The sequence below is a fragment of the Chrysemys picta genome, chromosome 6, assembly GCF_011386835.1.
Source record: "Chrysemys picta bellii isolate R12L10 chromosome 6, ASM1138683v2, whole genome shotgun sequence".
NCBI classification, from domain to species: domain Eukaryota; kingdom Metazoa; phylum Chordata; order Testudines; family Emydidae; genus Chrysemys; species Chrysemys picta.
Window position 1 is genome coordinate 60,738,717 of NC_088796.1, and position 12,336 is coordinate 60,751,052.

Genomic DNA, 12,336 nt, shown 5'->3' on the forward strand with positions numbered 1-12,336 from the left:
AACTACATCTCTCTTTGCAGTGATGGAGGACTTTTCTCAGGACTCCCCACCATTGATAGGAGAATAAACAACAAAATTCCCTTTGTTACATGAGTTCAACCATTGCTAAGTACATTAAATAAAATGTATTCCTGAACTGTAAATACTAATTTATTAGTTCTCATTCACTGCTTGAGAATGCATCTTTTTCATCTCCTCCAAATAACCTTATTTTTTTCTACTAGGACAAGAAATGTGGTTGTTTGGGGCTGTTCTTTGGACTTGTCCCAGATCTCTTAACAGTTGTTGGCACTGATTTTATGACTCTGTACCCTGACTCATTTAACCACCCTTTCTCACATTATAACTGATTCAAGCGTTCGCCTAATCCTTGAAAGGAACTCTTTGCCTTGAGTAATCAACAAAGCTACATGAGAGTAACTTATTTCTTTATCTTTCCAAAACTCCTTCTTCCTCAGCATGCGCGCACAACATATACCATACATCCTCAGTAAGCCATCTAAGGATACAATGTTTAAATAAATGGTACAAGTCCCATAAAATATAGTTTCTGTCTGTGGAGTGAGGGGCAGATTCTCAGGTGCAGTGCACCTGCTTTGTACTGAAGATGGAATCTGGCCACATAGCCAATACAATAGGCCAGCAGACAATCAGCTTCATCACTTCTGCCCTTTCTGCTGCCAGACAAGGGGGCTCCTCAGTGCTAGACAGGGATCTAGCCCAAATATTCTAGACTCCATTTGATTCTGGAAGACGGTAACTCTTCTTTCTCTTTGTTTGAAAGTGAATTTGTTTCTGATGACAGGTGTCAGGATTAGAGGACAAAAGTGGAAAGGAAGCTGCCACCACGAAACCAGCCACAAAGGACGGTGGAAAACCTGAAGATCCTAAAACGGTAGAACCAAGTCCTAATATGGATAGGGCTGGATTGTTGAACAATATGAGTGTGGAGATGGGCAACTTGGATCTGGAATCATTTTATTTGGGCATTAGAGTTTGGGGAAAGTGTTCTCAAATAATAGGTTCTGTTTGACTCACTTTTGTATGTATGCAAGGGAGTGGCACTTAACTATTTCAGGAGATGTTGTGGACCTGCTTTGGCTTAAAAAAGTGTCTGCTTCAAAAGAGGGTAAATCCCATACAGCATACCAGGTAGATGTGGGCTCTGTGTATTCATATGTTCCTCAAGACACTCAGACTCCTCATTCTCACCTTCAGAGCTTCTTGCCCACAGCCCTGTTCTTGTCTGTCGCTGCCCTCCTCAGCCCACTCCCTTTGTCTACTTCTCTCACTTGTGATTCCACCCTTTCTTTCATCTCCTCTGTCTGGAGCAACCTTTCTCCTCTCCTGCTTCCAGTAACCTTATTCTCCCATGTCAAGTCCCTCGTCTTCTCCTCGTTGGTCATATGTTTTATGTAATCATTAAATAAAAGAATCTGTGCCTGTATATAAATACGTATGCAGAATGAATTTGGTGGAGAGGGAAGGTGTGTTAATTTTTTATATAGTGCATGTCTATAGATGGATATATACTTTAATATGAGCAAAACAGCAGAAAGGACCCAAATGTTGCTTGGATTTTCAGCAACCCATAAAGGATCATAAAAACTGGAATTAGACATGGAAAAGACCTAGCCAAGTTAGTAAACTGATCCATCCATTTATTCCTTTGAGCCAGACTTATAACATCATGTATATCATATTTTTTCAGTGATTGTGATGAACAGCATTTTTCTTTACCAGGAAATTTGCTTTCCAAGGCTTTTATTTAACAACAGTTGAACTGACTAGCAAATTTAGATTTAAAAGCATTGCATCAGGAACATTTTATATTACCAGTTAGGAGGACATTTTCTAACGTTAAAAGTTGTCTGGCTGCCGATAGCTATAGCCTATAGCTATGGCCCAGTAGATGTCAAGATAATAGTGAGGGAGGAGATCAGCCACACATACCAAAATAAAATATGGGATAGGGAAAAATAAGGAAAAATGGACCCATATCACCCTCCCTGGTTGAACTAACCTCGTTATCTCCATACTGATTTATACCTGCCTCTGGAGATTTCCATTACTTGCATCTGAAGAAGTGAGGTTCTTACCCACGAAAGCTTATGCTCCCAATACTTCTGTTAGTCTTAAAGGTGCCACAGGACCCTCTGTTGCTTTTTACAGATTCAGACTAACACGGCTACCCCTCTGTTATTTTGCTGAATGATCGCCTTTTTTCCCTCCCTGTTACTGCTAATTAGCATGTCTCACAGATGCAGATCATTTAGATGCTGTCATTATCACTTCTAATCTATCATTGTTATGTTATTTTAATTTCTAATCTGAAACAGTAAATTATAGCTCATCCATGCTTTATTTTACTTTTCCTTTTTAGGCAAAGGAGCAGTCCTCCAGTGTGAAACCTGAGAGCCAAAAAACAAGTTAAACTTTAATATTACAGTATTGGGTAAGATTTCTCTTAGTTACCACAAAGACAATCTACATTAATGAGATGAGACCATTTCACAAGGCCAGCTGGAACCAAATTGTAGTTCACTTTTAGACCAAATACGCAGGACTTCACTGTAGAGAATCCTAGACAGGAAAGCCCTGCTATCTCCTCTAGCACACGCTCCTCTCACCTCCCTCCAAACCAGAACAGAATTGCTTCCTGCAATTAATTTTCAAGAGCTTTTGGATAGTTTAATTTTAAAGGTCTCAGGTGATGCCACTGCTTCCTTTGTGAGACCATTTCACAGACTAATAACCCTCACTGTCAAAAAGTTATTCCTAATATTCTATATAAACAGTCTTTCTTCTTCGAGTGCTGGTCCCTTGGTGTATTTCATCGTGGGCACGCATGTGCTCCATGTGGCCGGAGAAGTTTGAAAACAGTGTCCGTTGGTCTACACATGCACACTTGCTCACCCCATGCCTCCGACTGAGGAGATAAAGAGGTGGTGGTGGGGGCGGGGAGCAGACTGACCGTCTCTCCAGTTCCTTCTCCGCACCACATGGGTCCAGGCTGGAACCTCCAGTGTCCAAAGCTTCAGCTTTCTCCTTTTTCTGTGAACATATCTATGTCTATTTATCGGTAAATAGTTTTTGAAGTGTTTATAGTTTTATCTGATAACCATAAGACACTAAAGCTAGTTAGCCGCCCTGTCGTGAGGAGCCCCACCTACCGTTCTTCATTTGGGGTACTGGACTATGCCCAGGACTTCAAAATTTGTGCTTCCTGCTCGTGATCCTTCTCGGTCAGCGACAACCACCAACACTGTATGCACCGCCTCGGGAAAGCCCACAACGCGCCACCTTCCGCTATCTGGTATTAGTTCCCCAGTCATACGCACAAACGGCAGGAACATCACTTTAGGAAGCACCTAATAAAAAGGCCATGAGGCCGCAATCGGACCCAGGCCAGGGAACCCTCTCATCCCACCCTGTACATCTGCCTGACTCAGCAACGAGTGTGCCTCGTGCCACGAGATCCAATTCAGGAGCGAGGGAGTCAACCCCCACGTATGCCTCGTTGGCGTCTTGTCGAGAGAGCAGGAAGTGTTCTCACAGGCATGAATCTAAATCCTCCTTCAAATGCACTTTGAAGAAATCAGATTCAACCCCTGCCTAAACTGAACAAGTCTCTGAGCTCAGCGCAAGAGAACTTAGTATGTCCTAACTCTTAAGGGTATGACAAGAGAGACCAAAAGTCTAGGGCTCCATTAGCACTGAATCGTGACTGGGCAGCAGTGGTGCCTCCTTTACCACCCAAACATAAACCCTAGGCTCTGTTGGCACCAGTGAAGAGCAGTCACCAAGAGCATCAGTTATCTGCGGTACTGACTTTGTCTGCCATGGCTGTGACACAGACTGTCTCTGCTGTGACTCCTCTAGTTCAGGCAGACAGGACCCCTCACGTTCTGGGAAGAGCTGAGACCTTCGCTCCTCCTGAGGACATCTTCGCTTTCCCAGGTTCAGTGTCTCCTGCTCCATTGGGTCACTCCCTCTCGTCCATCCACACATTGTGCGTTTGACTCCTCCGCTGATGCATCCTTTGTAATGGCAGTCCTTCGTTCGGCTCGGCCATCTGCATCTTTGCACCCTTCTCCTATTTGAGTACAGCTGTCAGTCACCCACAGCAGAATACACAGAGGGACCAGCACTCGCAGAAGAAGAGAAAGATACTTGCCTTATAGTAACTGGAGGTGCTTTGATCCGTGTGTTGCCTATCTGTATTCCACTACCTGCCCTAGGGACCCCATCTTGAATAACCTCCGGTTACTATAAGATAAGTAACTTCCTCTTATCTCTTTATTCCTAGATATACCCTCTTGTATGATGATACTTTATCTTGTTATTTACACCCTTAAAATAGCCACAGACAATTATATTAATTCTTATTCATCAATTAGTTATATGTAAGGCCCTATCAAATTCCCAATCCATTTTGGTCAGTTTCATGGCCAGAGGGATTTAAAATTAGTTGATTTCATGTTTTCAGATGTTTACATCTGAACTTTCATGGTGGTGAAACCGTGGGGACCTGACCCAAAAGGAGGTCGTGGGGGAGGGGTTGCCAAGCTGTTACAGGAGGTTGTGGGATTGCCATTCTCAGTTCTGCGCTGCCTTCAGAGCTGGCTCTGAAGGCAGCGTAGAAGTGAGAGCTTCCTGCAGCTGGTGGAGGTACCTGGAGATGGGTCTGATCTCCCCCTGAGAGCAGCCATGCAGGGGAAGAGGAAGTCCTATCCCTCCCCAGACCAGCCAGGATTAGCAGCTGGAGCCTGGTAGGAGCCTCCAGCTGGGGTGCCCCAAGCCCTGCCCCTGCCACTCCCTTCTAATAGCTAGATATCATAGGGAGGTCTGCTTTCATGGTCCTTGGCATCTTTTTCAAGGCTGTGAATTTGCTAGGCCCTAGTTATATGGTGTATATTTAGACCTTTTAATCTTTCCTCATAATATTGTCCTCAAAGCCTTTAATCATGTTTGTTGCTCTCTGAGTCCCTTCTAACATGTTGATCTATGTGTCATTCATGTCCAATGTGAGAGAGTTTATCTTCAATGGAGCCAGGATTTCATCCATAGACAGGATTATCACTTTTGTATGTGCAGCCCAATGCCACCCTTTGTTTCTTTTTGCATTAGTACACTACAAATGATAATACCTAAATCACTTTTGGTAGAATTCCAGGAAGAAGTAATTTCTCTGTGTTAAACGACAAAGTCTTGTGGCACTTTATAGACTAACAGAAGTATTGGAGCATAAGCTTTCGTGTGTCTCCTCCCTTGGTGTTCACACCTCAACTGTTAGAAGAGGGCCTCATCCTCCCTGATTGAACTGACCTTGTTATCTCCAGACTGATTCTTGCCTGCATATTTATACCTGCCTCTGGAAACTTCCACCACATGCGTCTGAGGAAGTGGGTATTCACCCACTTCTGCTAGTCTATAAGGTGCCACAGGACTCTTCATTGCTTTTTACAGATCCAGACTAACACGGCTACCCCTCTGATACTTTTCTCTGTGTTGTGTATTATTCTCAGATAAAGTGGCTTATGTTTTTCAAGTTGAATTTCCTTTTACATGACAGATGTTTCACTGAATTTCTTCTCTGGAACCTTTTTTTTTTCTTCTAGGTGATCGGCACATAGTGTAAAAGGTCTTCATTCTGCTGGTGGACAGTTATTCCCAAAGAACAAAAGCTAATGCAAGAGCATGAGGTTATTCTGGGTGGTTTTTGTACAGTGTTATTTGCTGGAGGTTTTTCATATCATTTTTCCAGGAATGAATTGGGGTGTTTTTTTCTAACCATTCATGTTATTGTATTGATACATTTTGAAACTTTTTTTGTAATTTCTTCAGTTCTGAGTGGGAAAGGATGCTTTATATTTGTAAGAAGTCTATTTCATAAGAACTTAATAGCAATTCCAGAAACAGCCTGCAAACTTTTGCACATAATCTCCACATAGTGCCTGTAAATGTCAGTAGAGTTCTCTAGGTATGAGCTAGCATTTTTAACATTGCAAAGAATGCATTAAGCATTCTAAGACTGTAATGAGTTTTGGTTAACCTTGGCCTTTCTAGGCTGGCTGTATAAGGTATTTCTTTGGGTGAATTATTTGTGAGAAATCATAGGTCAATCACAGATATTTACAGGATAGCAAATTAATAGATGTATCATCTCATCTGGACTCCTAATAATAAAATGTCAAAAGTCTGGACTGTGCCTTTGTTACAGTGTAAAAAAGAGTCTCCCCTCTCTCAAATTATGTCACCACAACTGTACTCTTATCCTCTTTGTGCCAGGAGTTTCCTGACTACAGATGCTAATGCGAGTCACCTGCATTCCTGGTCATATCATACTGCAAGAGAGGGAAAGGGGGCCCCTGAAACTTAGCAGGAGTCAAATGAATGGGAGCTCCACGTCAACAGAAAGGGTGGCACTTCTGCAATAATACCAAGTCTCTGCTTCTCCACCCTCTATTGAGACTCACAAAATGGGTGCAGGAGCAGAGCAGAAGTTAATGCTATAAGGAGTGGTATTAACTTCCATGAACTATATTTACATAGTCCCCAGGGAAACAGCTGGCAAAGAGCAGCCATTCCCTGGCAACCACATTGCAACGCTGAAGATGAGGCTATTCTGTGAGCTGTTGTAGATGTGCTACTTCCCCCAATTTCTGTGGGTTTTTCCCTTCTTTGTGCCTCACAGCAGAGGAAAGCTTAGTGCTATAAGTGCAAGATTCTGGTGTCCTTACTCACAATGAGTAACACTATAAATAGTCTCATTGACTTCGAGGAACTACTCAGTGTGAGGTAATGGTAGATGAAATATTAGCCAGGATCTCAAAATCTGGTCCTATCTATCTCGTGTTCCAGACAACCATTTTCCAGAGAGCTAATATGGAGGATAATCAGAATTATGACAACCTGACAGTCTGTATTGAGAGCCTGTGTCACACTAATAAAGTTTTTAGAATGTATTACTGTGTGTGTCCTATTGTTTATATCATCCTATTTCCAATTGTGTATTATTGAACAACTCACTAAAGACAACAGAAGTGCGTCCACTAGAAATCATTAAAAGTAGGCTTTTGGGTATTAAAAGTGAATGCAATGCTTTGTGCAAAATCAGTAAAATGTCTGTCATCAGATCTTCATGAAAACCAAATATATTAACACCATAAACACAAAATCAATTCAGAGATCTAGCTACAATTTTTTTTTTTCATTTTGCTTTTAAATAACTCCAGAAGAGAGTCAGAGCCAGCTTTTAAGTTGCAGAACTCCATTTTTGTGGGCACAATTTAGGTCATGTAAATGTTTAAATTACCTAACCTATGAGCACAAATATTTGCACACACAAAACTGCACCCCACGAAAATGAGGACCCAGTTGAGATTGTGCTGAAAATCTGCTAGCTTTTCCCATTGATTAATATAAACACCCTGATGTTCTTAGGAGACTGAAGATTCATTCTCTTTTTAGGTTCTTGTATGCTACCTATCTTCATGGTATCTGGGTATAAAATATTTCTTTGAGAGGGAGTTTACAAAGATTGCATGTATGCATTATTAATAGTTTTGTTTTTGAGCTTCCAAAACCTCATAGTTCAACAGGAAGTTAGAGGAGCCTTGGGCTTCTACCTGGATAGGACTAAGCAATTAGGCGATCGCCTAGACTTTTCATATCCTTTGCAGATACATCTAAGGGGCTCCTATCTCTGCTCAGACTTTCAAAATGGGTATCAGGTTTTATAATATACCTCTTATGAGTCTGCAGGCGCTCAGCCCTCCCACAGGGCACATTCAACCAGATCCCAGGCAACATCTACAGCATTTCTGAAGAATTTTGCAGCATCTGAGGTATGTAGAGCAGCTACTTGAATTTCTGTCCATTTGTTTTCAAAGAATTATGCCCTGCTCTGTGCCATCAGGTCCCATGTGGCTCTTGGCTCTGCAGTACTGTCTTTAGTGCTGGATCCCGTCGTCTTAGGATACTGCTGATGTAGAGCACCCCTAGGACGCTACTCAAAGATGGAAATGTCACCCGTGCAGGAAGTGTAGATCTTTGAGATGTGCACCCACCCCTCCCTTGATGCTCCACTATCTCAGTGGGGAGGAGTAACAGCATATGGATTCTAAATGCATGGGAGTTCCAAAACAGCAGAAGTCCATCACTTGTGCAACAATGCCCCCCACTTCCTCTGGCAGACTGAAGTGGGTACAGAAGCAGAGTAAACTTAAATGCTATACTTCCATGAATTAGATCTGCTTGGGAAACAGGTGACCTAGAGCAGCTGCTCCCTGGTACTAACACTGCAGAGTTAAACACAAGGTTGTTCTTGGTGCTGTTGTCGGTGCTGCATCCTCCAGCTTCCATGGGCTTGTTTATTAATTGCTTCTCACAGGATGGGAGCAGAGGGCTCCAAGTAGCTAGTTTTTCAGATGGCCCATTTATCAAGGTGTAATATGAAGGCCAATCAGAATTTTTGCTGACAACGTGTAAAATGTATACTACACTGTAGTGGGTGGCAGTACCACACCAAATAAACTCTTTGTCTTACTATGTTCGTATTATTGGGTTTGAATCTTTCTGTTTCCAGTCATACGTTACCTGTAGCATCGTCAGAAGACAAAGTTGATTTTATAAAAAAATTAACAAGTAAACTTCAAAAAATGAATTCTATAAATGCAGTCATCAGGTAGTCAAAAAAACCAAATTTATTAATACTCTGAGTATAAAACCAATCCAAAGATCTAGCTACATTTTTTTTCTGTTTTTCTTTAAGCTGACTACAGAACATGGCCATACTGGAACAAATTTAAGTCACTGAGCACTATTTTTGGGACTACAGTTTAGGTCACTTAAAAATTAAGGACCAGATCCTGCAAATGGATCCACTTGGACTCATCCCAGGGTCCACCCTCAGCCCCACTTAAGTCAAGGGGTTTCAGGCAAGTGCAGAGGTGCTCCTGTTGAAATCAACTTGCAGGATCCAGCCCAGAAGGACCTAGACTGAGTACAAATAACTGCAGATGCAAAACTGCACTGACAAAAACTGGGATTCAGTTAAGGCTTTGAAAATCTGGTACTTAACTTTTTTTTTTTTTTTCAAACAATTAACAATCATTCTGACATATTTAGGAGACTGAAGATTCATTCAATTTTTCTAAATACTAAGAACCTGAGTATTTAGTAAAATATTGTTTTGAGATGGATTTTCACAACTGCTTTTGTTTCTTTCCCAGAAGGTGACCAGGTGCAGAGATCCTAAAGCGCTATTTAATTAACTTGTAAAGTAAAATTCAGAATCTGTTACATAGGTCATGCTAATTCTAGGGAATAAATAGCATACAGCAGCTAATCTACACAGACTTTTTTTCTCAGTGTTGGAGGATCATGACTGCACTGTACACTCTAATGTTCAAAGATAAAATTGATTAAATTTATGTTGGTCACATGCAACTGTCAGAAATAACACTTCTTAAATGAGTGATGGTTAACATGCCCTAAAGTGTTAGTCTTTTTGCATCTCTGTTAATTTCCTTTTTGGGGTCAATTACTCTGAGAATGAAAACAAACTATCTTTTTCTATTTATTTTTAGTTCAGAATTTCAAACTACATCTCTCCATGACATGTAGAGAGAGAGAGAGAGAACATCAGTTTAAAATGTTTACAAATGCAAAATTGTAAGAGATGCAAAATTCAGTTGACATATGCAGATTTGTGTTTTAAACAGCTTGTCAAACATGTTTCCTGGTATGGTTATAAAAACAATTTTATAAATATTTACTGCAATAATTCTGTGAATGTCTGTTCTTCCCTGGTGCACATTCAGAATTCCCTTTAGTATGAATTTAGTAACAGTGACCAATGGTGAGGGTATTTCCTAACAGTTACTGAAGGACATCATAATCAACAAGAAAGCAGCCTTTCCTTCAGTGTTCCACTAACACTTTCACTTCCATCTGAAGAGCACAAAGCCCTTTACAAACATTAATTAAATAAGCATCATCACTTTAGTGAAGTAGGTAAGCAGAAGTATCCCAGTTTTACAGATAGGATACTAAAGCCCTGACCAAGGATTGCCAGCAACCTAGAAATCACACTTCTGTCTGAAGTTTCTAATATTTCCCATTCTACCTTATTACAACTGACTGGTTTTTCCTCAGATCTATCTGTTTTCACTTTGATTATGCATTTGACAATATTTTGTGTACAGTCAGTTTCTCCATTTCCCATTTTACTGTAAGAAAGACACACAACAGAAAAGAACTTCATAAAGATCATACAAACTTCTAAAAGAGCCAAACATGCAACCTAGATGTCACCTGACCATCTTTCTTCTTTGTCTTAGGTTTGTAATAGGAGAACAGGCCCCATTATAATAAAAATGAGTCCTATTTAGTAATCACTTTTTAAACAGGTTAATCTTCTGAAAAGGACATTTATTTTGTAAAAGTGCACTTTTGTTAGTTGGAAGAGCTAATTAACAGCAAATACTGAAATCACCCTGACCCTATCAAAGAGTTACTAATTATACTGATCTAAAATATTAAATATCTCTGATCCTGTTGAACTTTCAGATTCAGATCACATTCTAATATTACTCTAATGTAATTCTATATTAAAAAGGAGTATAAGATTTAATATAAAGGTAAGCAAGTAATTCACTTTCCACAGTCAAATAAGGCATAATTAAAAAATGCTCTCATGAAGCAATAGCCATATAATTATAAAAAGAGGAGGTATGGGAAAAATAAGTTAGTTATTCAACTGCACTTCTTATCACTTCTACTTTTGAAGTGTATTAATCCTAATCACAGTTGCAATATATACTCTAATACTGTACACCTTGATATAGGAAAGGATTAAATTCCTCATGGTGTTTTACATAAATTATTTTGATTGACTGACTGCAGATTCACAAAATATGGGTAAAAAGTAGGTGCTAAGAAATCATTTCACCTTCATAATTTCAATACATCTCCATGTTAAACTAGCATCCCTATAAATATTCCAGTGCTGGGCTACCCTGAGCAGAAATTGCTAGCCGTACCTAGTGTGTGGCAAGGGGATACACACTTCTATGCCATCTCATAGGTGGAGTGTTCCATTTATAGTTCAGTTGTGTTCTCATCCATTTTCTGTCATTTCACAAATTAGTTTTTCCTCAAAAGAGAATAGTAAATCCATTTTTTAGAATTCAAGTATTCCAATTTTAGAATTCAAAATCCCCAGTTTACACAGGCCACAGTGACCAATTTTTATTGCTCAACAATTGTGGATGATGGTTTATTATTGGATTGAAGGTGTGCATATAGAACCCTATCTTGCTCCTATTGAAATTGATAGTCAATCTCATACAAAGGAACAAAATGGGGCCCATGCCATCACCTCTTTAATTAAATCACACCCCAAAACAACAAAAAAGCTTTAGATTTTTTGAAATTTTCACTGTTTTGTAATTCAAATATTCAAAGCCAGATGCAATAATAAATCCTTCACATGTTATTTTGTAGCCATATTTTGATTTTTTCAAAGTTTATGTCCATCCATCGTATATTTTCTTCAATGGTTTCTACAGCTTGTTGGACACAGCGGAGGTGTGAACTTTTTTCCTCCAGAGAATTGAAGAATTCTTTCACCTATCAGAAAAAATTAGAACAAACAGTTGATGCATGCGTAAGAGGCAGTGAAGTCTAGTAACTAGTGCACAAGTTTAAAAAACTCCAGGTTTCCAGTGTGACCTATAGTAAGTCTCTTAACTACTGTGACTGTCTACCTGACAGCAGTTTTCTAAAAAACTTCACACTATTGGTAAAAGCAGAGCTCTGCCACAATGAGGCACCTAGTGCTAGCTAAAACAGCAGCAACCATTTTTTAATACCATCTCAATTAAACCAGCTCAGAGCAGTGGCATCAGTGTAAGCAACAGTGGATCATTTTCAGAAACTTTTTTAATCCCAACCTACAGCAAAGTCAACTGGAGGCTAGGGGCTCAGCATGGAAACCCCCATGGTAGCTCTCAGCCCTTGTGTTCCCCACATCACACCCCCATTGCAGTGAAGGAGCCCTGGTGTCAGACCTTTCTCAGCCAACGACTACTTCCCAGCTAGTGTTTTAAGGGAGAGTCCCAACCACTGAGGGGAAAGATAGTTTTAATGACAGACAAGTGCTACCAAAGGTCACTGTAAGACTTTCCTTATTATTGAGATGTGAGGAGTCATGCTTTGCAGAGTTACTGTGGGAAAACAAGTCATTTTGTCATTTATTGAATATATTAATGTTTGTTTGAAAACATGACCTCTGCTTCATCCTACAGCAGGGGTCGGCAACGTTTGGCA

At 40.2% G+C, this 12,336-nt stretch overlaps 2 protein-coding genes across 49 annotated transcripts in view; one reads left to right on the forward strand and one right to left on the reverse strand.

Annotated features, from left to right (window-relative positions):
• Positions 1-6,968, forward strand: part of CAST (calpastatin) — a 95,015-nt gene extending 88,047 nt beyond the window's left edge. For all 48 annotated transcript variants that reach the window (XM_065550197.1, XM_042840387.2, XM_005284036.5 and 45 more), the window contains 3 exons: positions 806-895; positions 2,384-2,455; positions 5,622-6,968. In XM_065550197.1, the coding sequence (XP_065406269.1) occupies positions 806-895; positions 2,384-2,434 (141 nt within the window). In that variant the 3' untranslated portion in view covers positions 2,435-2,455; positions 5,622-6,968. The remainder of the gene's footprint in view (positions 1-805; positions 896-2,383; positions 2,456-5,621) is intronic.
• A 1,717-nt stretch (positions 6,969-8,685) lies between these two features.
• The window catches only part of ERAP1 (endoplasmic reticulum aminopeptidase 1), a 38,202-nt gene continuing 34,551 nt past the window's right edge, over positions 8,686-12,336 (reverse strand). Inside the window, exon 19 of the mRNA XM_005284044.5 lies at positions 8,686-11,637. Coding sequence (XP_005284101.2) covers positions 11,494-11,637 — 144 coding nt within the window. The 3' untranslated portion in view covers positions 8,686-11,493. The remainder of the gene's footprint in view (positions 11,638-12,336) is intronic.